This window comes from Callorhinus ursinus, unplaced genomic scaffold, assembly GCF_003265705.2.
Source record: "Callorhinus ursinus isolate GAN/ISIS: 27379988/994484 unplaced genomic scaffold, GSC_fseal_2.0 scaffold1, whole genome shotgun sequence".
Classification (NCBI taxonomy): Eukaryota; Metazoa; Chordata; class Mammalia; order Carnivora; family Otariidae; genus Callorhinus; species Callorhinus ursinus.
The window spans coordinates 63,364,223-63,391,145 of NW_027397063.1; the positions used below are offsets into that span (position 1 = coordinate 63,364,223).

General features: G+C 35.0%; 1 protein-coding gene and 1 non-coding gene across 3 annotated transcripts in view; both read left to right on the forward strand.

Moving 5' to 3' along the window:
• ACAP2 (ArfGAP with coiled-coil, ankyrin repeat and PH domains 2) overlaps window positions 1–26,923 on the forward strand; it is a 144,406-nt gene that overhangs the window by 79,348 nt on the left and 38,135 nt on the right. For both annotated transcript variants that reach the window (XM_025876382.2, XM_073895254.1), the window contains exons 5-9: window positions 6,449–6,507; window positions 7,638–7,821; window positions 11,745–11,789; window positions 14,681–14,776; window positions 21,763–21,837. In XM_025876382.2, the coding sequence (XP_025732167.1) occupies window positions 6,449–6,507; window positions 7,638–7,821; window positions 11,745–11,789; window positions 14,681–14,776; window positions 21,763–21,837 (459 nt within the window). The remainder of the gene's footprint in view (window positions 1–6,448; window positions 6,508–7,637; window positions 7,822–11,744; window positions 11,790–14,680; window positions 14,777–21,762; window positions 21,838–26,923) is intronic.
• LOC112834747 (U1 spliceosomal RNA) lies at window positions 22,716–22,878 on the forward strand. Its single transcript, XR_003211018.1, has one exon. It is a non-coding gene; the product is annotated as a U1 spliceosomal RNA (small nuclear RNA).

Genomic DNA, 26,923 nt, shown 5'->3' on the forward strand with positions numbered 1-26,923 from the left:
ACAGTTGTGTTTTCATTTTCATTGGTTTCCATGAATTTTTTTAATTCTTCTTTAATTTCCTGGTTGACCCATTCATTCGTTAATGGGATGCTCTTTAGCCTCCATGTATTTGAGTTCTTTCCGACTCTCCTCTTGTGATTGAGTTCTAGTTTCAAAGCATTGTGGTCTGAAAATATGCAGGGAATAATCCCAATCTTTTGGTACCAGTTGAGACCTGATTTGTGATCAATTCTGGAGAATGTTCCATGGGGACTAGAGAAGAATGTGTATTCCGTTGCTTTGGGATGGAATGTTCTGAATATGTCTGTGAAGTCCATTTGGTCCAGTGTGTCATTTAAAGTCTTTATTTCCTTGTTGATCTTTTGCTTAGATGATCTGTCCATTTCAGCCAGGGGGTGTTAAAGTCCCCCACTATTATTGTATAGCTGTCAATGTGTTTCTTTGCTTTAGTTATTAATTGGCTTATATAATTGGCTGCTCCCATGTTAGGGGCATAGATATTTACAATTGTTAGATCTTCTTGTTGGATAGACCCTTTAAGTAGGATATAGTGTCCTTCCTCATCTCTTATTACAGTCTTTGTTTTAAAATCTAGTTTGTCTGATATAAGGATTGCCACCCCAGCTTTCTTTTGGTGTCCATTAGCATGGTAAATGGTTTTCCACCCCCTCACTTTCAATCTGGGGGTGTCTTTGGTTCTAAAATGAGTCTCTTGCGGACAGCAAATGGATGGGTCTTGTTTTTTTAATCCAATCTGATAGCCTGTGTCTTTTGATTGGGGCATTTAGCCCATTTACATTCAGGGTAACTATTGAAAGGTATGAATTTAGTGCCATTGTATTGCCTGTAAGGTGACTGTTACTGTATATTGTCTGTGTTCCTTTCTGGTCTATGTTGCTTTTAGGTTCTCTCTTTGCTTAGAGGACCCCTTTCAATATTTCTTGGAGGGCTGGTTTCGTGTTTGCAAATTCCTTTAGTTTTTGTTTGTCCTGGAAGCTTTTTATCTCTCCTTCAATTTTCAATGAGAGCCTAGCTGGATATAGTATTCTTGGCTGCATATTTTTCTCGTTTAGTGCTCTGAAGATATCATGCCAGTCCTTTCTGGCCTGCCAGGTCTCTGTGGATAGGTCTGTTGCCAATCTAATATTTCTACCATTGTAGGTTACATATCTCTTCTCCCGAGCTGCTTTCAGGATTTTCTCTTTGTCTCTGAGACTCGTAAGTTTTACTATTAGATGTCGGGGTGTTGACCTATTTTTATTGATTTTGAGAGGGGTTCTCTGTGCCTCCTGGATTTTAATGCCTGTTTCCTTCCTCACATTAGGGAAGTTCTCTGCTATAATTTGCTCCAATATACCTTCTGCCCCCTCTCTCTTTCTTCTTCTTCTGGGATCCCAATTATTCTAATGTTGTTTTGTCTTACATATCGCTTATCTCTCAAATTCTGCCCTCGTGATCCTGTAGTTGTTTCTCTCTCTTTTTCTCAGCCTCTTTATTTTCCATCATTTGGTCTTCTATTTCGCTGATTCTCTCTTCTGCCTCGTTCATCATAGCAGTTAGTGCCCCCATTTTTGATTGCACCTCATTAATAGCCTTTTTGATTTCGACTTGGTTAGATTTTAGTTCTTTTATTTCTCCAGAAAGGGTTTCTCTAATAACTTCCACGCTTTTTTCAAGCCCAGCTAGTGTCTTTAAAGTCATGATTCTGAACTCTAGGTCCAACATCGCACTAATGTCTGTATTGAGTAGGTCCCTGGCAGAGGGTACTACCTCTTGTTCTTTTTGTTGAGGTGATTTTTTTCGTCTTGTCATTTTGTCCAGAGGAGAATAGATGAATGAGAGAACAAAATGCTATCAGGTTAACAACGTCCCCAGCAAATATACTCTATACAAATCAGAAAAGACCTGAAACCAGGGGAAAAGAAAGGGAAAGAAAGAAAGAAGAGAGAGAGAGAGAAAACAAAAAGAAAAAGATAAAAACAAAAACAGAACAATACAAAAAAACCCGAATATGATCTAATATGATCAGGCTAGTGCATAGATCAGTGCCACACACTAGATTTTGGGCGTATTTTGGTCTGTTAGAAGAAAGTGCCTCCTAAAATTTTAAAGGAAGAAAGACTTATATGTACAAAATTAGGGTTGATACAATGAAGAGATGGAAGATGACTGTAAAGATGAAAATTATAAAAGATTTTATAAAAGGAATTGATAAGAAGTTGTTTGAAAAAAGAAAGAAGAAGATTAAAAAAAAAGGAGAGAATGTGATCAGGCAGGAGACTAGAACAAAGCCATACACTAGTGATTTAGGGTATATTTTGATCTGTTAGAAGAAACTGTATCTAAAAATTTTAAAGAGAGAATAACTTATATATATATATATATATATATATATATATATATATGACGAAAATAAGGGTAACTACTATGAAGGGATAAAATATGACTCTAAAAATGAAAAATAAAAAATGTTTTTTTAAAAAAGGGATTGATAAGATGTTGGTTGAAAAAGGGAAAAAGAAAAATAAGAAACACTTAAAAAATTAACTTTGAGAAACTAATGAATCATGGTAAAAAAAGCCATGAATTCTATGTGCAGTATTCCCCTATCGCTGGAGTTCTCCCGTTCTCCTTGATCCGTAAACTTGGTCTTGCTTGCTGGCTCTTCGTGCTGATCTTCTGGGGGAGGGGCCTGTTGCCGTGGTTCCCAAATGTCTTTGCCGGAGGCGGAGTTGCCCCGCCCTTGTCTGTCCCGGCTAAGCACGGGTTTGCTCTCAGGAGCTTTTGTTCCCTGCAAGCTCTTGGTACAGCTTTGGGGGACGAGAGTGAAAATGGCGGCCTCCTAATCTCCGCCCCGGAGGAGCCGAGAACTCGGGGTCCCGCTCCTCAGTGCGCCCCCAGAGAAAAGCAGTCAGTCACTGCCATGTCCCTGGTCTCCGGCCGCACTGCGTGCTCACCCGGCCTGTGACCGAGCATTTCTATCTCTGGCACCCGACCCCGTGTGGAATCTCCAAACCCAGCAGATCCCTGCGGTGCACTCCCGCGCTGCTCCTCCCCAGGGAGGAAGGGGAGTCTTCCCGGCTCTGTCGCTTGTTGGGTCCCTGCTGGAGGAGCAGTGGCCGGACTGGGCCGCGGATCACAGTTTATGTCAACCCCGAGCTGAGAGCCCGAGCCTCCGCTCCCTCTCTGCACCCGGCTTCCCCGCTCTGATACCTGGGAGCTCTGCCGCACTCAGGCACCCCCGGTCTTTCTGTGACCCCGAGGGTCCTGAGACCACACTGTCCCGCGAGGGTTCCACCCCCCGCTTAGCCACTGGAGCGACGTCCCTTGGCGGAGCCGGCTTCTAAAAGTTCAGATTTTGTGCTCCGTGGCGCTCTCACTTGCCAGAAGCGACGACGGAGGCCCTCTCCCCCGACGTCTATCCTCCTGAATATCCCCTCGGATTCACTTCTCCGCACGTCCTACCTTCCAGAAAGTGGTCGCATTTCTGTTTAGAGAGTTGTTGCTATTTTTCTCTTCGATCTCCTGTTGAGTTCAGAATGGTTTGATCCCTATCCAGCTGAGTTCCTGAGATCAGACGAAACCCAGGTCTCCTACTCCTCTGCCATCTTGCTCCGCCCCTCAAGATTTTATTTATTTATTTGACAGAGAGCAAGAGCAAGAGCAAGGGAGGTCGCAGAGGGAGAGAGAAAGGGAGAAGCAGACTCCCCACTGAGTGAGGAACCTGATGCAGGGTTTGATCCCAGAACCCCGAGATTATGACCTGAGCCAAAGGCAGATGCTTAACCATGTAAGCCTCCCAGGTGCCCTGTGTATGAGTTCTTTATGTATTTTGGGTATTAACCCCTTATCAGGTATATCATTTGCAAATATCTTCTCCCATTCAGTATGTTACCTTCTCAGTTTATTGATGGTTTCCTTCACCGTGCAAAACTTTTAAATTTGATGTAGTCACAATTGTTTATTTTTCCTTTATTTCCCTTGCCTGGGGAGATAGATTCAGAAAAATACTAAGACCAGGATATTTATGGTTTCGGATGTCACATTTAGGTCTTTAATCTATTTTGAGTTTATTTTTGTGTATGATATAAGAAAATGGTCCAGTTTCATTCTTTTGCATCTATCAGTCAAGTTTTCCCAACAGTATGTACTGAAGAGACTGTGTTTTCTCTGCTGTATATTCTTGCCTCCATTATTGTAGATTAATTGAATATGAGTTTGTTTCTGGGCTCTTTATTCTGTCCCATTGTTCTCTGTGTATGTTTTTGTGCTAGTACCATACTGTTTGATTATTATAGCTTTGCAGTAGAGTTTGAAATCTGGACTTGTGATGCCTCCAGTTTTGTTTTTTTGCAAGATTGCTTTGAATCTTTGTGGTCTTTTGTAGTTCCATACAAATTTTAGGATTATTTTTTCTAATTCTGTGATAAATACTATTAATTAGCCTTATGAATTTTGACAAACACATATGGTTGGATCTCCATACCACAATCTAGATGCATGACAGTTCCAATAACCCTAAAAATACCCTTATTTTACTCCGTTGTTAGTACCTTCTACCCCCGACCACTAGAAATTTCTGATTTATTCTTCATCCCTATAGTTTTATCTTTTCCCGAATGTCATATAAATGGAATCATATAGTTTGTAGCCTTTTGAATATGACTTATTTTACTTAGCTAAATCCATTGAGATTCATCTATGTTGTTGTATGTATTAATAGTTGTTCCTTTTTATTGCTGAGTAGTATTCCATTGCATGGATGTACCAAAGTTTATTTCTTCAAGGACGTTTGGATTGTTTCCAGTTTTTGGCAGTTAGGAATGGAATTGCTATAAATGTTTGCATACAGATTTTGGTGTAAATCTAAGTTTTCTTTTTTCTTGAGCAAGTTCCTAGGAGTGGGATTGCTAAGTTTTATGTACGTATAGCTTTAAACTTTATAGGACATGGAGGTTTTTAATAGATTCTATTTCTTTAATTCTGTTTAGGTTATTGATTTCTTATTGAGTGAGCTTTGGTAGTTTTTGTCTTTCAAAGAATTAACCCATCTTGTCTGTTAAATTTATAGGCATAAAATTATTCCCCAGTTCCCCTGGTTATTCCTTTTAATATTTGTAGAGTCTTTGGTGTTGTCATCTCTCTCCTTCTTGGTATTTGAAGTTTTTTTGGTTTTTTAGAGCTGGGGGTAGGGACAGAGGGAGAGGGAGAGAGAGAATCTCAAGCAGGCTCCAAACCCAGCGTGGAGCCCAATGTGAGGCTTGATCTCACAACCCTGAGACCTTGACCTGAGCCAAAATCAAGAGCCGGATGCTTAACTGACTGAGCCACCCAGTTGCCCCTGAAGTTCCTGTTTTCAAAATTTTTTCTTTGGCAGGAGGTTCATCAACTTTATAGACCTTCTGAAAGAACTGGCTTATGTTTTTGTTGAGTTTGGGTTACTGATACTGTTTAGCTGACTTCCGATCATCTTTATTATTTCCTCTCTTCTGCTTAATTTGGATTTACTACTTTGGGTTTAACATATTACAGAAAACAGTTCTTTCAGTCTGGATGTAAATTGTCATATTTTTAAATCCTGTAGTACTCAGTTCAGGTGTGGTGTGTGTGTGCGTGTGTGTGTGTGTGGTGTTGGTGTTTAGTGTATAGGCAAGAACATGAGACTTTGCTAGTAGCAAGATTTCAGAGAGAGTGAAATTGGTACTGTTTTTAATGAGAAGGGTACAGGATTTTTTTTTGTTTTGAATATTGATTTTTGTGCCTGTTCATCTCTGAATGTAGAGTATCTGTAAATTATCAAAATACTCAGAATTTCCATGACAAGCCCAGTGAAATTTCCCACACATAGAGCTACTAAAGTTTAACATGTGGCATTTTTTAAGTGGGGCAAAATATTGTCACGAGGAATAAAACTTTATTCTTGTCTCTAGTCTTAGCAGTCATTGAACCTAAAGGACTATATAATGTTTACTCAAATTAAGAAGGTAAAACATTTAAATACCTAGGTCTTGCCAAATGAGTAATCTCTAACTAAGATATAAGGCAGTTCTGGAGTTGTTTTTACTTGAAGTGTTTTGATATGTTAAAGTAAGAAATTCCTGTAGTAAATGAAGTGGAATTTGTGTTACTCTTTCAGGTTGTTTTTCAAAGCTTGAATGAAAATCAAGGCAATAAATTGCTTTATTGTTTTAACATTCTATTTAAATAGTAATGCAAATTTGATTTTCCCTGTAATTAGAAATAATTTTATTTTTTAGACAGATGAAATTCGCTTGAAAATCAGTTTCAGTTTCTTTTTTAAATGCTTATTTTTATGTAGTCTTCAATAAGAAATATAGGTGTTATTAGAATTGGAGTACTGGTGGAAGTATGTGTTATTTATCAACCTACATGAAAATTATTTTTTGTTTACTTTTCTAATTGTGTAATGTTTCATTTTATCTTTTAGATCCTATTTGACCAAACTCAGAGATCAATTAAAGCACAGCTTCAGAACTTTGTTAAAGAGTAAGTCAAGTGCAGTGAAGAGAAAAGAAAAGCAACAAGTTCATGATCACATCTGGGAGTTGGTTATCTTTTGAGAGGAATTATATGAATTGTGATTTATTGAAAATATTGGAGTTTTTGTTTTGTTGCTTTGTGAAGTGTATATTGCATTTCCTCTTGAATTACTCCATAAGGGAATCAGACTTCATTTCTTTCAGTGAATCATTTATACTATGAAATTTGTATTCAGGATTTATAACTAGGATTGTTATAGATTAAAAAATAATTTAATGACCTTTCAAAATCAAAGCAGATCCCAAAAGTGGTTGAAATACTATTAGTTATTATAGTGGAGACTAAGTTTTCCATTGTCTCAATATGGTTTTTTCTTTGAAGAGAATATAATGGAATATATGAGAATGAATCATAAAAGTGCATGGTTTTTTTTGCTACATGTGATCCTTTTGTGTCACATTCATCCCATTTTATATGTGAAATAAAATTGAACTAGAAATAAAAACATCTGAACTTTCCAGATAGGAACATTTTCCTTTCCCACATTAATAATTCAGTTTTTCTCTTTTAATTCCTGACTGAGAATACATAAAATTACAGATAAAGTTGGTTATGATACAGTATTCAGGATTATTATAGAAGTTATAAGCTATAAAAAGTAGCACATCTCATGAACATAGTGCACTGCCGTTTAGTAGGTTAGAATTTATTGTCCTGTAGTGATATCTCACAGATTCTTCCCAAATAATAGACTAACGTTCAGAATGTCCTTATAGAATGTATGCATGAAAATTTATGGCTTCTTACAAAGACTTTAAAGTCTTTCTCGGGTCTACTTTATTATTTTAAAATCATTTGTTTTCAAGTCATTTTGCCTGGTTCTCTGGTAGAAAAAAGTACTTATCTAAGATCATTAATGAATCAAGGGTTTCAGAATACTGAAATGGAAACCATTACCCTTTATGGGTATGCGGTTTTTTTTATCAAAGATTGTATGTATGTGTGTTTTAAGAATATATTCATGCCCTTTGGCCCAGTAATTTCCCTCAACAAGAAACGAGTGATATTTCTTAAAGTGTGGTTTGTAGATCACCCACAGTAGGATTTATGGAAGTTTTCCTGTTTTTATTTTTTAGAGATCTTAGAAAATTCAAAGATGCCAAGAAGCAATTTGAAAAAGTCAGTGAAGAAAAAGAAAATGCATTAGTAAAAAATGCTCAAGTACAAAGAAACAAACAGCATGAAGTTGAAGAAGCCACGAACATTCTGACAGCAACAAGAAAATGTTTTCGACATATAGCCCTCGACTATGTACTTCAGGTATATTTATTATATGTTTTCAAAAAATGCTTACTAAATATGTCATTACTTTTGAGTGATTACACTGAGAAGAACTAATACTGTTTCTTTGAGTCTAAAATTAAGCCATGATCTTTTGTGAAGACTTTTCACTTGTCTGTATATCTGTGTATGCACATAAATGTGTGTGTGTACATGTGTATACCTTTGGTTCTGATTTCTTCCCCTTTTCACTTAACATGATACTTAATGTAAACATTAAAAATGTTTTTTAACAACATTTTTAAATGTTGTAAAAAGCATTTTAATCGCTTTATTTTATTCTGTGGAGTTGCTAGGTTAATTTAATTAATACTGCTTATCAGACATTGTTGCCAGTTTTTACTGGCAATAGTGAAAATATAGTTTTCAATAATTGTAAATGATAATAACATCTTTGTATATAAATCTTTTGCCACATTTCTGATTATTTCTTTAGAGTAGATTCTTAGAGGTATTAAGGCATACCATATTGACAAATGAAAAATATTTCTAGAAGTGGTGTTCTCATAATTGCATTACATGCTATTTTTTAAAATTAGAGATCAGTATTTGGTAAGTTGCCTGGTGATCTTGTGGTCCTATGTATAATTGAAATCAGTTTGAATGTGATAGGTCTCCAGAGGGATTCAAGAGACATGAAAAGTGAAGGCAAAGTGTACATTATTTCACATGTACTTGATGTGTTCCTATATATCATGAGTTGAAAGCTTTAAAGCTCAGGAAATTAGTTTGTCTGAATCTCCTTTTACAAAACAGCAGTGGAGTCCCCAGAGATTGTTAACTAGCAATCACAGATTATTTCTTTAAAAAAATAATAAGTAACCATATACAAATTAGTGATTAAAAACTACTTAGAAAACTTAGCAAAACAGTAGAAAATGACTTAAGTTTTTTTTAAGTTTCTATTCGGTAAGTAGGAAGTTAAGGTTTTCAATTAGCAATAATCGCACCTCAGATAAACCTCAATGAAGTGCATTCCATTTATTAACTAGAATCTTCTAGAATGGAATGCTCTGTATTTCCTTTCTCCCATTAGCTCTCTTCCATTTAGTCCACTTCCTGCGGTAGGATGAATTCTGTCTTCCTATCCCATTCCACTGACATCGCTCATGCTAAGGTCTTACTCATTAGATACAGTTTAATTCTTAACCAACTTGACTATTGTGTTTCACTGAAATGGTGGACCGCACTCTCTTTCTTGAAATATACTTTTGTCTTGATTTATCTCAAACCACTTTTAGGTTGCATTAACTTCTATTTAGCTTCTGTTTCTTAACTTCTGTTAATTTGTATTTCTTCTCAGTGTCCATGTTGGGCTTCTCTCCTTTGTCCGTCTTTTCAACCTCTTTTTCAGGGTTCCCTCTTGGTCCTATTCTTTTCTGACCTTTTGATTTCCCTGAAAGGCTCATGCCCCTTGCTTGAATTACCATCATGTATAGATGACAAAATCTATTTTTCTCAGATATCCCTCTTTCTTTTTGATCCACAACTGAAAACTGCCTTCTTCCAAATGGCTTCTTTTTACCCTTACCTAACTGAATGCCAACACCCTCTTACTCAATCCTAGAAAGTCACATGGAGAATTACATCAGATATTCTCATCATCAGCTGCTCTGTCTAACAATCAAAACTGCCTTAAAAAGTTCTGTGTATTAGGGCGCCTGGGTGGCTCAGTTGGTTGAGCATCTGACTCTTGATTTGGGCTGAGGTCATGATCTCAGTGTCGTGAGATCAATCCCTGAGTCAGGCCCCGCACTGGGCGTGGTGCTTGCTTGGGATTCTCTCTCTTCCTCTCCTTCTGTGACCCACTCCCCTACGCCCCGCTGGTGCACACTCTCTCACTCTTAAAAAAAAAAAGAAAAAAGGTCTGTGTACCTCTTAAGTCTGCTCTTTCTTACCCCTGCTGCAGCCCTAACACCAGTCTTTATTGTTTCTTATCTAGAGTATTAAGATGTTCTCAAAAAATTAGTCTTCTTGCATTGCTCTTCCCTGTCCTGTTACCACTTTGTTCTCTGTTCTGGGTCAGTTATACAAGTTTCTCCAGGCAAAGTGAATCGTCCTTGCCTTTGCCTCTTCTGTGCTGTCATAATATTGTCATACACATTGCTGTTAGAGCACTTAATCACATTTATTATAATTATGTATTTATATCTCTTTTCTACTCCTAGGTTATATTCTTTCCCTCTAGTGGTTGGAAAATAAATTATCCATTTCATTTAGTGCTCATCCAGTAGTTTTAAGTTAGGATCCCCATGTCCCCTGTAACTATTACCTTATTTGATTTTTCTGATAAGAACTCTTGTGTCATTTTATTATATGGCTAAAGTGGCTATTTTAGGGTGTAGTAAGTAATATCCAAGTTTATAAAGTCTGTCATGCTTTAGCTTCTCTAAATATTTGAATTTACTTTTTTTTCCCAAGTACATGCTATTTTCATTGCCCAACATAAAAAAATACATAAAACAGAAGCACTTTTGGCATTTTTCAAAGTCTGAATAATAGGTTATCTGCAGCCTCTGCTTTTACTTAGAGCATTTGAAAGTTAATATTTTAGTTCTCAAAACTGAATAGGCCTTGAAACAGACATAAAAAGGAAATTAGTGCTCATCAAGCATAGTTATTTGGACTTTTCTTGGTGTGTTTTTAGTTTTCTGATCAGTGCTTTAAAATTATCTTGTAAAATAGGCAGAATATTCATTGGGAAGAACATATCAAAAAGGAAGATATTCTGTAATCTTTTGACAATATTAGCAAAAAGTGGATGATTCTTTTTTTGTATAAACATTAATTTCATTAAGCTGATATATAATAGACAAAAAAAAATATTTGTTAAGAATTTCCAGAGTTGGGAGAGATACCACAAAGGCAACTTTCATAATTTACTGATCTTTCAGTAAGTTTAGTTTAATTAAAATATTATTTGAGGTCTGTTAATTTAGTTAACAAATATTTATTGAGTCCTCACTATGTACCACTTGCGGAATGCAGCTGGGAATAAGGCAAGACCTTGATCTTATGGAGCTCACACTTTAACCAGGGAAGAGACATAAGTAAATAAGAAAATATAAGATAGTTATGAATGTTATCAAGGAAATAAATAGGGTTGTTGTACTAGAGAGTACATAGGGCCTACTTAGACCTTTTTGAGGAGATAGTATTTTAGCTGGGACCTGATTGGAACAGGTAGCCTTATGCCTATCTGGGCAGACAGTTATGACATGAAGACAGAACAACTAGTTTGAAAGTGTTGAGGTGGGAGTAGTTTTGGATTGTGGTTGGAGCACAGAAAGGGGAAAGTAATAGAAAACTAGGTTAGAGAGGTGATATCACAGAGGGCCATGAAGGCTACAGGAGGAAGTTGGAAGGTTTTAAGTTGGACATAGTATAATCTTATTTATATTTTGAAAAGATCACTCTGTTTGCTGTGTGGAGGATGGATTGTAGAGAGTCAAGAGTACAGAGAGACAAGTTCATACGCTATTGCAACAGTCTAGAAAAGATAAGATGGTGTTTGGTAGTAGTGGCAAAAATTGATGAGAATTTGCATTAAGGATACATGTTGAAGGGTCTAGATGAGCAATTAGATAAGGAGGATGGGGAAAAGATGGAATTCTAAGAAATTGATATGTCTATCAGAGTGATAGTTTTATCACTACAGTATCTATGACTTATGCGTGGCCAGTTTTTCTTTGAGTTGAAAATAGATGAGAGTTTTGTTGGTATGTTTGTCTTAACTGTTTTTGCAAAACGTGGGTCAAAGGGTGAAAAACTTGAACTTTGATTTTATTTACTTTTCTGGAAAAGTATCAAACTATCAGAAAAAGCAAATTTTACAATATTGCATTGTAGATTAGTTTTTAAAATAAATGCATGGGTAATTAACCAAGTGTATTTTCCCTCAGATTAATGTCCTTCAATCAAAAAGGAGATCAGAAATCCTAAAATCAGTAAGATATTTATTGAAATGATGTTTTCAACATTTTAATATCATCTAAGTGTACATATATAAGCGTTTAAAGCAGCATCATATATGTGTATATTTATGTGTGTGTATATATATATGTAAATATGTTTATTCCAGGTTCAGAATTAATCTTACAGATCTTTTCATACTTCTCCTATGTCACTTAACCACTTTTTTGTCTCCTTCATGTTACAGTTATTTATGTGTATCTCCTCTATTAACACACTGTGAGCTCCTTAATAATTGACATTTAAATATTTGAGATTGAGGGCATGCATAAATAGTATCATTTAGAGAATTTTTCCTCCCGGGTTATTGATGATTTTTCATCCTTTTGGTTTGTTCTTTAGAGTGCCGTTTGAAAACAAATGGGGTGAAATTTGAGGATAATGGTTTTCCCTGAGCCTCTATGGCCACTTTTTCATTTGACCATTTTTTAAAACCTTAAAGCTAACAAAGAAGTGGACATGGGATGGTACTGGTATGACATTGCACTCTTTCACATTTTGAGAACCTTAGAAATAATTTTTCCTCTCTGTTCACTGAAGTGTTTTGTACCCCTGAAAGGGTATGCCTAAATTGCTTTTGATTCTTGTCCCCACCTAGCTTTTCCCTAAATTCTATATTTATGTTATTTCTTATCAGGAAAGTACATTGTACTTGCTCTTTACCTCTACTTCCTTTTCCAGATTGAGAGTAATATGTGTTAATTGTAGAAAATTGGAAAGTAAAATGGATGAAGAAAAAATTTAAACACTTATAAATCTTACTACCAAGGGAGAACTACTATTAATATCTTGGCATATATCTTCATCTTTTTTCCTCTCTTTCTATGGGCATGTATGTATGTGAATGTGTATGTGTGTTTTAAAATTGCATTTAATTTTTTTAAACAAAATAGGAGTCATTGTTACATATGTTTTATAACTTTGTTCTTTTGATAGTAACTACAAAATCATCACATGTTATTGAGTATTTTTTATTTAACAATGGCTTTCCTGGCCATACAGAATTCTACCATGTGAATATACTAGCGGTATGCAACCTTTTTTTGTGAAGGGCCAGGTAGTGAATATGTTAGGTTTTGTGGGCCTTGTGGTCTGTGTTGTAATTACTTAACTGTGATGTTGTAATGAGAAAGCAGCTATAGACAATATGTAAATGAATAGCATGATTGTGTGTTAATAAGAATTTTTCTTATGGACATGGAAATTTGAATTTCATATAGTTTTCACATGTCATGAATTTCATGTCTTCTTTTCATTGTCTTTCAAACATTTAAAAATGTAAAAACCCTAGCTCATAAGCCATCCAAAAACAGATGATAGGGCTAGATATAGTTTGCAGATCAATTGACTAGGCCATAAATTAGTTTTATCCATTAATGGATTTTTAAGTAATTTCCATGTTTTTTGACTTTAAAGAATAGCATTATAGTGATCATTCTAATAAATAATATTATTTCCTTAGGATAGATTAAGACAAGAGATTACTCAGTCAAAGGGTTTAAGCATTTATTAAAACTTTTAAAAAATAATGGTAAATTTTAAGAGTTATACATCATTTCCACTAGTAGTATGTGAAAGTGAACTATATTACCAACACTGGGTATTAATTTCTCTTACTCTACATATAATTTTGTAGATAGAAAATGTCATGTCATTGTTCAGTTTTGCATTTCTTTAATACAAATGAGTTTGTATTAAATATGCATGAGTTTGAATTTTTTTCTGTATATTTTTTGGCCTCTGTGTTCCCTGTTTTTTTGTTAAGTATTCATCTTTTTCATACTGATTTGTAACATCTTTTATATTTAAGACTATTAACCCTTTGTCATATGTGTTTTCCTAGTTTATCATTTATCTTTTAATATGTTTATTATATGTTTTGATGTGCAGGCATGTTTTACATTTTTATGTAGTTGTAGCTGTTCATCTTTCACCCTCTTTTTTATATAATTTTTTTTATTACACTCATAAAGTTGCATAACTACTGTTAATTTAATTACAAAATAATCTTTTATTGAGCTTTGTCCTTTTGTGTTTGTGCTTTAATTGGTTTTTCTCTTCAAAAAATTTTCTTTTGAAGCATTCTTGAATATTAAGGACCTATTTTAAATTTCAGGAAATTAAACAGATGTCTCATCTTGCTACAAATAAACATGGATGTTTGGAGGATTCTTTCACTATTATGATTGAATTAAATTTCTTCCCATATAAAAATGACAAATAAAAATAAGGGTGATTTTTCTCTCATGAATAGGTAAAATGTAGGAAAACCTGGAAAAAATCTTAACCTATTAGCAACATTTTTGGATATTGGGAATGAATATACAGAAACCTCCATATTGGCAAAGTCTGTTGACTCATTTTATTTCAGTATCTTGAGAAAAAAAATAAGCATTCCCCTACTTTGGACTGTGTTTAGTGATCCTAGTCGGTTATAAAGTGTGATTGTTTTATTTTGAGAGCTTCATATTTCCTCTTCTAATTTTCTAATGTTTTATTTGCAATTTAAAGTTTTGCCAGTGAGTTTGGTTGAAAGGCATATAATATGGTATCTTATAATTACCTGGGAAGATGGTGTGAAAGTATTGAAAACTTGATTCTTTCAATTATTACCATGTGAATTTTGATCGTCTGGATATAATCTAAACAACTAAAATTTGGGGTGTTTTTAAAATTTTAAACCACTTAGAGATTTCTTTTAAATATTATTTATTCTCACTTCACAAATATTTCTGAAATACTCTTTTAAGAAAAATGACTCAGTTCTAAGGAATAATTTTTAAACATTAGATAAGATTAAGATTTTTAAAAATTTCAGGATATTTAAGAATTGATTTTAAAATGCTAAACTTTTTTTTCTTACTAGATGTTATCTTTTATGTATGCCCATTTGGCCTTCTTCCATCAAGGGTATGATCTATTTAGTGAACTTGGGCCTTACATGAAGGATCTTGGTGCACAGGTAATATTGTACTGTATTGCTTGATTCTGTGTTATGCATTGATATCTGTATTTTTTTCATTGAGATGTGATTGACATATAAATTACATTAATTTAGGTGTATAAAATAATTGAGATATATGTGTGTATTAATACACACATAGTTATAGTCAAATGACCACCTCAGAAGGTAAACTATTACTCCATAGACTTAAACATTTTTTTTCTTATCTTCAGAACTTTTAAGATCTACTGTTTAGTAACTTTCAAATATATGATACAGTAGTGTTATCTATAGTCACCATGTTGTACATTACATTCCCAGGTCTTCTTTATTTTATAACTGGAAATTTGTACCTGTGACCCCCTTCACCCATTTTGTCCACTCATCCCCCACCTCTGGCAGATTCCAGTCTGTTCTCTGTATCTGTGAGTTTTGTTTTGTTTTTTTTAATTCCACATATAAGTGAAATCCTATGGTATTTGTCTTTTTCTGCCTGTTTATTTCACCTAGCGTAATGCCTTCAAGGTCCATCTATGTTGCAAATGGCAAGATTTCCCTTTTTTTTTTTTAAATGGCTGAATAATAGTCCCATGTGTATATATATACACCACATTTTCTTATCTATTCATCTTTTGACAGACACTTAGGTTGTTTCTGTATCTTGGCTATTATAAATAATGCTGCAGTGAACATGGTGATGTAGATATTTTTTCAAATTAGTATCTTTGTGTACATTGAACATATGTAGAAGGGGCATTGCTGGAACATATGGTAGTTCTGTTTTTAATTTTTTGAGGAGCCTCCATACTGTTTTCCATAGTGGGTGCACCAGTTTATATTCCTACCACTAGTGCACTTTTCTCCACATCCTCACCAACACTTGTGATTTCTTTTTGATGACAGCCATTTTGACAGGCGTGAGGTGATATCTCATTGTGGTTTTGATTTGCCTTTTCCTGATGATTAGTGATGTTGAGCACCTTTTCATATACCTTTTGGCCATCTGTTTGTCTTCTTTGGAGAAATGTCTCTTCAGATCCTCTGCCCATTTTTAATACAAAGTGGTTTTTTTTTTGCTATTGAGTTGTATGACTTCTTTAAATACCTTGGACATTTATATCTGATACATCATTTGCAAATATTTTGCAGGAGCTTTTTGGTTTGATGTAGTCCCACTTGTTTATTTTTGCTTTTGTTGCCTTTGCTCTGGTGTCTGTACTTTTAAAGAAGTTTAGCATATTGGGAAAAAAATTAGCATATTGGGAAATTTGACATTTCATTTATTTAATGAAGAAGTTTGATGCTGCACAAGATTTATGTATGGATTAAATGTGTAACCAAAAAGAAGATTGAAGTTAAAAATATGTTATGGACAGCATGTGAGGGTGTTGAAAGGAAAACTTAAAGTGTCTGTTTTATAGTATACATAGCTGGATTTATTTTTTCATTTCTTACATTTGGATAATTGAAAAATCCTACTGATTTTTTATTTGAGCTATACTCTTTATATTTTGACTAATAACATTTTAGAATCTTAAGATTATGGAAGTCTTGGGAACTTTTTTATTTTATACACATATGCACATGTGTGGATTATACATATATCACAGTATTATATAGGAATTTCATTACATTCAAATTATTTTTGATAACCGAGCAGAACTTTGTATTAGATTTGTTCTGGGACAATTTTTTTTGTTGATTGGTGAGCCATCTGGATTTAATAGTATCAATTTTTAGGTGATTTTTTTTCCCCATATAGGTTCATATTACCTTTTGAGGACAGGGGATTAAGGATGAAAAATAGAGTTTAGGGAAATGAGGAAAAAGGTAAGAGTGTAACAAGAATTGCATTCATTGACCAAAAGTAAATATGGTGCATACACATATGTGTGTACGTGTGTGTCTTGGGATGGTGTGCAGGGCATATGCCATGAGTTGCAGAGATACTGTTCCCAGGCTCTATAGAATTTAATCTATTGGAGGAAACCAACAAGTCACCAGACAATTACTCTTTGTGCTCAGTGTTGTGTCTGGGTATATAAATTGAGAACTTGCTCATTTGCATGGGATAGATAGAAACCTTAAAATAGTAGCTTCAACAAGATGAAATTTTATTTCCCTATGTAAGTCAAAGGCCTGGTATGCAGGGATGCAGGCTTATATTTTTTAATTCTACCTCATGGTTCAAAGTTACCATACCCACATTCTAGCTATCAGGAGAGAGGAAAGAGGAAAGAAAGATGCATTCTCTTTATGGATGTCTCCTGGAAATTGTAGAGTCACTTCTGTGTACATCCCAGTGTCATACAGGCTGCAAGGAAAACTGGGAGATAAAAACTTAATGCCAGATAATCATGTGACCTACTAGAATTTGGGGGTTCTTTAGTTAAGATAGAAAGAGAGAATGGATATTGGGGAATAGCTGGCTGTCTCTACCACATAGCAGAGGATCAAAGAGTTATAGGAACATACAGATAGAACCTGTAACCCAGACTTGGGAGGAAGGCAAGACCTTCCTAGGCTCTAGGCACTCCCCACATTCTGTCAAGCATTATGTTGCACCCTCATCTTACATTAAATATAATTTATAAACCAATGAGTTGGATTACATTTGAATAGTTTAAATAATTGTATACTTTAGACATTTATTAATTTTGGTTTTGCAGTTTCCCCCTCTCAGTTCTCACATAATTTTTCAGGTCCTTCAAAAGCCTCTAAGCTCATGGAAAACATAGCCTGATTGTAGGCGGCCAGTTCAGATATTCTTTGAATAATTCAGTTATGAGATAACTGGGTCTGGAACTAGGAACATGGCAGTAGGGATAGAAACAAGTAGACTTGAGGGATATTTAAGACATAGCCAATTTGAAGGTAGAGGGACATGATGAGTTGAGGTTTAAATGTGTTAAATTTTGGGGCGCCTGGGTGGCTCAGTCGGTTAAGCGTCTGCCTTCAGCTCAGGTTGTGAACCCAGGGTCCTGGGATTGCGCCCCACATCGGGCTCCCTGCTTGGCGGGAAGCCTTCTTCTCCCTCTCCTGCTCCCCCTCCTTGTGTTCCTGCCCTTGCTATCTCTCTCTCTGTCAAATAAAAAATCTTTTAAAAAATGTGTTAAATTTTGATGATAGGACATCTAAGTGGGTGTATCTGGAGCTCAAAAAACAAAACAAAACAAAAACAAAAACAAAAAAACTAGGTTAAAGGAGTCAGTAACATATAATTGCTAATTGTAACCACAAGAGTGGGTGAATTGACCCAAGGAGAGTTAATAGGGATCCCAAAATCATTTTTGTGTTTTGAAAGCTATTTTGAAAAATGTGAATGCTAGAACAGTATGCTTAAAGATTTTGATTTTGTAAACTAAGGTCAAGGGCCACTAGTATAGAGTAAAAAGAGAATCTGGCTTCAAACAGGGCCCTAAGAATGACATTTTTTTAAAAATTTAATTTTGTTTTAATTATGTTAGTCACCATACAGTACATCATTAGTTTTTGATGTAGTGTTCCATGATTCATTGTTTTCGAATAACACCCCGTGCTCCATGCAGTACATGCCCTCCGTAATTCCCATCACTGGGCTAACCCTTCCCCCCACCCCCTCCCCTCTAAAACCCTCAGTTTGTTTCTCAGAGTCCATAGTCTCTCATGGTTCATCACCCCCTCCGATTTCCCCACCTTCATTTTTCCCTTCCTTCTCCTAATGTCCTCCATGCTATTCCTTAGGTTCCACAAATAAGTGAAACCATATGATAATTGACTTTCTCTGCTTGACTTATTTCACTTAGCATAATCTCCTCCAGTCCCATCCATGTTGATGTAAAAGTTGGGTGTTCATCCTTTCTGATGGCTGAGTAATAGTCCATTGTATATATGGACCACATCTTCTTTATCCATTCGTCTGTTGAAGGGCATTTCGGCTTTTTCCAAAGTTTGGCTATTGCGGACATTGCTGCCATGAACATTGGGGTGCATATGGCCCTTCTTTTCACTACATCTGTGTCTTTGGGGTAAATACCCAGTAGTGCAATTGCTGGGTCATAGGGTAGCTCTATTGAGATACCACCTTACACCAGTTAGAATGGCAAAAATCGACAAGGCAAGAAACAACAAATGTTGGAGAGGTCGTGGAGAAAGGGGAACCCCTTTACACTGTTGGTGGGAATGCAAGTTGGTACAGCCACTTTGGAAAACAGTGTGGAGGTTCCTCAAAAAATGAAAAATAAGAATGACATATTTTTAAGAAATGGTTAGGTATGAGGATCTCCATTAAAGCATAGATGAGAGAGGAGGTGAAAACTGGGCAATAGTGTTAGTGCAGGCCAAAGAAAGAATGTCTCAAAAAGGAGAGGGTAGTTACCAGTACAAGTATTGGAAAGAAGGTCCAGTAAACCCAGGACTGAGAACTACCTATTGGGTTTAGTAGCAAGAAGATTATATGTTACCTTTGTGAGAGTAGAGGGTCTGAGTGGTAGAAGTTAAACTAATAATGGGTAGATGAATATGAAATAGACAAGCGAAGAAGAGGGAAGATTTTTCCAGAAGTTGTGTTATGAGGGAAAGAGAGGGGGAAGATGGTGGCTGGAGAGGATATGAGTTGGAGGAAGGTTTTTTTTTTTAAGGTAGTAGGATTTGCACAAATATACAAGCAGATGGAAATGGGAGAAGTTGGAAAGCTGAAAGAGAAGTGTTGATGTCTGATGTGGTAGGAGTAGAGGGGATTCCAAACACAGAGGATTGGGGGCACCTGACTGGTTATAGGTAGCTGTAAAACTCCTCATGTCCAAGACTAATAGAAGCATGGGACACATTCTGATGTGCTCCAGACTCTGTCTTCCTGATATCATCCCAGCTTATAGGAGACAAGACTGTTAGTCTTCACATCTCCTCAACTCATACCTTCCCCAACCCTCTACCATGTTGAGACATTTTTTTCTTTATACTTCTGCCCCAGCAGAGAGAGGTGAATTTTCCCGCTTTCTGCTGTAATAGCAGTGAGGTGGGATGTAGCCGAGGAATTACTACCGATGGGACAGGCAAAAAACCATCACTTGCATTGCAGTACTAGTATGGAAGGTACATGCACACAAGTTTATAAATATTAGTTGAATCTTAGGGCCTGCCTTATACCTCACTTCAATCTGAATGGATAAAATTTATATGCCGTTCAATTAAAGGATATAAAATCATGGTATAATGGTTATTTCACTCATTCAGTATAAGAAAATATTGAGGACATTTTCCGAGTGCAGCATGTACCAGCATTACCCATTAAATCAATGTTACATGTCACTAATGCATGTATGCATTAGATCCTCAAGTGTAGTAGTATAGTTGCCATCTAAATCAACTATTTATAGTAGTGATAATTCTGTTTCAGTGTGTTTTCTTTTGGTTCTTTATTAATATTCAGTGATAATTAAGATTCTATGGCCAATTGTACACCTGAAACTAATATTACACTATGTGTTAACTATCTGGGATTTAGGGGCATCTGGGTGGCTCAGTTGGTTAAGTGACTGCCTTCGGCTCAGGTCATGATCCTGGAGTCCTGGGATCGAGTCCCACATCGGGCTTCCTGCTCGGCGGGGAGTCTGCTTCTCCCTCTGACCCTCTTCCCTCTTGTGCTTTCTATCTCTCATTCTCTCTCTTTTATTTTATTTTTAAAAATAAAATCTTTAAAAAAAAACTCTGGGATTTAAATAAAAACTTAAAAAAAATTTTTTTAAAAAGATTTTACTTACTTACTTGACAGAATGAGAAAGAGAGAGCACAAGCAGGGGGAGCAGGAGAGGGAGAAGCAGACTCCCCGCTGAACAGGGAGCCCGATGGGGGACTCAATCCCAGGACCTGAGCTGAAGGCAGATGTTTAACCAACTGAGCCACCCAGGCATCCCTAAAAAAAATTTTTTTTTACTAAAAAAAAAACAAAAGAAAAATTCTGTGGCCAAAATTATTCTCTGATAGGGGAAAAAAAACGTCATTTGTAATAGTGAATAAAGGACCAAATGGTTTGTTTATGTAGGCTTTTTAAAATTTTGTTTTGATAGCAATGAAAACATTTGTTCATTTAATACTTTATCTTTCTCCTTATTCCTATTGATGTTTACATTTTTATTTTTTATTTATCCCACATTAATCAGAGGTGTGGGGGTTCAAAGATGAAATGATATACATCACGGTCTAGAAGAGTAGACTCACATAATTTATAACCCAATTGTTTGTTATTCCAGCAAAGAGTAGTTCAGGAAGCCAGGGCATTTATCATAATACTGGAAAATCATCTTTTCTGATGGAAAGGAATAAGAAAGAAATGAGATTTATGATTTCATAAGTTTTTTGAGCTTTTAAAACAGAACCTTAAAAACAATGTCAATTTTACCCTGGCCTTAGGAATGATTACTATTTTATTATTCCTTTTTAAAAAATTTTATTATTTAGCTTTCTCTCTTATCTGGTGACTTTTTGTTTTTTGTTGTTTGTTTTTTTGCCTTTTAGATTTGATGATAACATTAAGAAGCCATCTTGAAAACATGAAGCATTTTGAGTGATTGAAAGTGTCTGTTCTTTTGAACTTAGGAGAGCTGGCCCCACACTAGCATAGCTGCTACTTTTTGCTTTTTGGGGAAAAAGTCACCAGGGTATCTTCTTTCTGTCTTTGATTCTGACTACTGGAATTGCAGGGGTCAGGCAGGCAACTTAAACTGAGTTCTCTTGCTTATTCCGGGAGTTCATGTTATCACTGTAGTGCCTTTGACAACGCCTCCTGTCATGTTTGCTTGGTATTACAACTGTTCTTAGAAATGTTTTTCCTGGGGGAGTTATAGACTTTCTTAAAAAGGATTTGATACCAGAGAGAACTTCCATTTTAAAGTAATAGCCAAATGCCTTTTTAAGTAAACTTAAATTGGCTTACTTATTGAGAGTATGTTTTTAAAAAAATGATCATACCTTTTTTTCTTTAATTTTTAAGTCTGCCTAATGTTTTCCCTTTTCCCCCTTTATAGCTGGATCGACTGGTTGTGGATGCAGCGAAGGAGAAAAGAGAGATGGAGCAAAAACATTCCACCATTCAACAAAAGGTACTTGATAAGAAAAGTTACAGGAGAGTAATTCCCATTTTATACAATTGTTTGATTATTGGTTTCAGCAAGATATCATTGTGTTCGAACAAATCCTTTAAGTTGCTGTAGTAATTTAATTGGGTAGAAAATTCCTCCTTTTTTTGTGAAAAGTAAAATATTTTTTAGATGGTCAGGCAGTATTTGAAAGCCATGTTTTTGAACCACTTTGCAAGAACTCAAGGATCTTTTTTTTTTTTTTTAAGATTATTTATTTATTTGAGAGAGAGAAAGAGAGCACGAGCTGGGAGGAGAGAGAGCACGAGCAGGGCTTCATCCCAGGACTCTGAGATCATGACCTGAGCCAAAGGCAAATGCTTAACCAACTAAGCCACCGAGGCACCCCAGTCTCATAGAATCTTAACTAATTAAAAAATGGCCCTAGAATTTAAACTGCTATTTACAGTTTTGGTTAGGATATCACCAATCCCTGTAAAGTGTGTGAGTGAGGGGGGGGTAGCGTGTGGGGTGGGGGATAGGCAGAGAGGGTAGTGGAGAACATCTTTGCATCAGTGTGCGTTTGGTATTGTGGACTTAACAGCTATAGTTACTCTGAGGCAGCCCTTGCCCTCTCTCATGTGATACTGGAATTTCACGTGCATTACTTGTTAATTTGCCTAAGCTTAGCTAAACTATTTGAAAAAGATATTTTTAAAAAGGAAATTTAAATATGACACATTTTTATTTTTGTGTGTGGAGAGCTTTGAATACAGCTAACTTGGAACTCAACAATATTTTGTCTTACATAGTCAGTGATATTTTTGTGTGGTAATCTGAAAATAAAAGGAGAGAACTGGAGGTTGAATCTAATAATACAAGTATGTGACAAGATGCCTTCTGTACTTACCTGGCAAGGGAGATAGCATGATCACAAAAGTGTTTTTCCCAGGGTCAGGCTTATCCATTGACTCCAAATGTGCTGACCCTTGGAATTTCCCCAAATGTGGGAAACTTGACTGCATAATTTGTGGTAGTGGGGCACCCTATTCATGTGTCACCTTAAAAAAAAAGGATGCCTTCTAGCATTGCTTTAAGGAATCTGTTCCTTTGGTATTGACCAGTCAGATCAACTTTTGTTATGGTTTATTTAGAATTTAAAATACCAGTGAACTAGATCTGACATAAAAGATGTCAGTAGAAAAACATTAAAGTGAAGTCAGTAATACAAGTAAGGAAAATTTTATTGGTGATGGGTTATTAATATTCAAAGAGAAACATTATTTATAAAGGGAAAGATTTTCTACTAGATCATCTTTAACTTAGTTACTTCGAGTTATAGTTAGGTAAGACTAACTTCCTGTTTTGTTTTGTTTAAAGTTAGACTCACTTTTGGTTGGGTAATTTGTGTTAATGACATTACCATGGAGAGATTGTTAAAAATTGGGACCAGTCATTTCTAATTAAAATGAGAGATCATGATATTTGTAGATACTTGTGACTGTTGGCTTAAACTGAATTATTTAATGAATATTATGTATCTTTTAATATCTTTCCCTGTTGCATATACAGCTCAGTGTTGTACTGAAGGGCCAAAAGTAGTAGATTATTGAATCTAAGATTAATTTACTCGATTTTAAATAATAGTCAGTTACTGCTGTACTTTTAAAGAAAGTAATGCTGTTTTGCTTTTTTTTTTTTCCCTTAAAATCTGAAAAAAAGGCTCAATAAAAGGTAAAAAAAAAAGAAAAAAAAAAAAAAAAGAACAAGAAAAGAAAACTATTCAATCACGTAAAAATTAAGGGAAAGTATGTCTAATGTACCTAATGTAATTATTTACATTTTTCAAGAATTGAAATTGATCAATTAAAGAAACAATGATGCTATGCACATTCATGTACATGCCTTTTGGTTATGTGTACATATTCCTGATATATTTATACCTAGGAGTAAAACTGCTGGTTCAGAGGGTATATATATGTTCAGTATTAGTAGATAAATGCTAAATTACTTTTCCAAAATGATGTTACCATTCCTGACAGGCAGCACTGTGTATGAGTTCTCAGTGCTCCTTGCCACCCCATGGTATTGTGAGAATTTTTAATTTTTGCTAATTTTGGTGAGTAGATACTGACATCTTGTTGTGGTTTTAATTTATGCTTTAGTTACTGATGAACTCAAGTACCTTCCCCTGTGCCTATTGGTCATTTGGATATCCTGTTTGTGAAATGTCTGTTAGTTTTTCTTCCATTTTTCCAACAGGTTGCCTAACTGTTGATCAGATTCTTCATATCATCTGGATATAAGCCTTTTTGGGGGGGATATATGTGTTTTTAATTTTCACATAGTTTTTTTTTTTTAATGTTTTTATGTTTGGTACTTTTTGTGTCTTGTTTAGTAAGTCCTTCTTATCCCAGGATCATAAAGATATATCTCCTGTATAATCTTCTAAGTGTTTATAGATTTGCCTTTTATGTTTAGACCTTAAAACCATCTGTAATTGGGTGATTGTGTATGGCGTGAGGTAGAGATCCAATTTTCTTGTATTCTTATACTGGTATCTAGATGATCCAGAATCAGTTACTAAAAAATGTGTTCTTTCCCTACTACTCTATTATATCTTCTGATTTACATCATGTTTGCATACATGTGAAGTCTGTTTCAGGTTTTCAATTCTTTTCATTGGCCTTTTTGTCTTAATTGTGCCAGTACTATGCTGCTTTAATTATTTTAGCTTTATAGTATATCTTGATATCTGACAAAGTAAAGTCTCTTACGTTCTCTGCTTCAAAAGTGAATTGCGTAAATTTTGTGTTCTTATATAAATTTCAGGGGCAGACTTTGAGGTTGCATAAAAATAGCTTTTGGGATTTTGATTGATTTCATTGGATCTATGAATCAATATGGAGAAGGATTGATATTTTTATTTTATAATGTCTTCTATGAGCTTGAAATATTGTAAGTTTTCTTTAGCGTCCTTTATAAGCTTGATATTTTCTTCTACATCTTTTGTTAAATTTATTCCTAGATACTTATATTGCAAATATTATTGTAAATGTCTTAAAATTTTCTTTTCTCGCTGTTTACTTTTATTACATATTAGAATAAAATTGATTTTTCTATTGACTTTGAAACCTGTTTTCTTGTTAAGCTCTCTTTAATGCTAATTTATCTCTGGATTCTTTTGGATGTTCTTGTACAAAGTCATATCATCTGCTAATAATAATAGTTTCTTCCTTTCCGATTCTTTCCCTACTTCTTTTTTATTTTGTTGGCTAGGACTTCTAACATAATCTTGAAGTGATAATGGGCCTTCTTGTCTTGGTTGCAATTTCAAAAATATTGGTCAGTGTTAGTCTTGCCTTCTCTTCTCTGGGCCTCACACCAAAGCTTCAAATTCTGATGAGGCAAATGCCCTTAAGGTGAAATCTGGCTTCCTTGATCAGTTTACCTCTTCAAGCCTCCTACTTTCACTTAATCTTTTGCCTTTGAGTATTTCTTCCTAATTTGTCAGCTCATCAATATATTTAAATTATAGTATTATATATTTTATTATATATTTTATACAGTGTTATTACTTTCATTATAAAATCATATAATCTGTCACATTTTAAGTATTATACAATATTAATTGATATTAATAGTAAGTAAATCGAAGACAACCTATCTCAGGAAATATAGTTGAAAATTAGAAAAATACTTATAATGTACTGTACTTCAAGGAGGTTATATTTTAATGTTTTAAGTAGCATCAGCGTCATTAAAAACTGCCAGTGTTATAAATGAAACCTTTAGAATGTTGCCAAACTCAATTATGTCAATTGCTGACATAATCCTGTGTGCATAATTAAATACATTACAGCCTCAAATAAATTTTAAATGAGGGAATTAAAGTTTTCCTGATTTTTTTTCAAAGAAAAAGCAGGAGAAAGTGTAGCAATTTGTTTATAAATTCTGTTTCATTTGATTATTTTGGATTAGCATATTTTTTATGGTTAAATTTTGAGAGATGTCAGCAGAGGTTTTTAATAAATTTTGTTTTTCTGAATTTATTCTGTTTCCATTTTCCATCTTTGTAGACGCTTATATTTGGAAGGTTCCTAGGTGATTCTTACTCTGCCTCCCCTCTAGGAGAGGACCCTCACATCCAGCATTCTTGGCAGAGGGTCATGTAGCTTCTGCCAAAATCTTTCTCAAGACAGAGTTTGCTATTCCCTAAAAGGATAATATTCTAACTTTGATTATTCGTCCAGAAGTAATTTTGAAAGTTCTGAGAATGATTTTTGGAGTTTTAAAATTGGAGATAATAGCGGTCTTGCAGTTTTTGTACAAATTACTTTGTAAGTTCATCAAGAAATATTTTTATTTTAATTTTTAAAAAATATTTTATTTATTTATTAGAGTACGAGTTGTGGGGGAGGCCCAGAGGGAGAGGGAGAAGCAGAAGCAGACTCCCTGCTGAGCGGGGAGCCCAATGTGAGGCTCCATCCCAGGACCCTGGGACCATGACCTGAGCTGAAGGGAGATGCTTAATCAACTGAGTCACCCAGGGGCCCCAAGATTTTTTATTTTTAAATGATCTCTACATCCCACGTGGTGCTTGAACTCAGTACCCTGAGTCAAGAGTTGCATGCTCTACCCACTGAGCCAGCCAGGCGCCCCATCAGGAAGTATTTAAAATATAAGTTTTCTGATTTCAAAACTTCATGAATCCTTAGAGGAAAATTGAAAGTTTGAATTCATGCGAGACTAAAATGTCTAGAATGATAGAAGATTATGAGGCATTCCATAATCCTTATAAAAAAGTGAGCTCAGTGTGCCCACTTCAAAATGTGATTGTTTGCAAAACAAAATTTTATTTTAGGAAAAAAATGCCTTTATTCTATTTCTGAACTCCCCAATAGTGGAGTTAGTACTTCTGTCATATTAAAAAACTACCATAATAGTAATATACTTAGAGAATAGTGGTAGATTTAAGTAATCCCAGTTTAAATATATCTATATTCCTTTTTTTTAAATTGATATCACACACATCATAATACAATATTAGGAGAAAAAACATTTTAAATGTAACATGCATTATATTTAGTTGTTCCTTTTGTCTATTTGT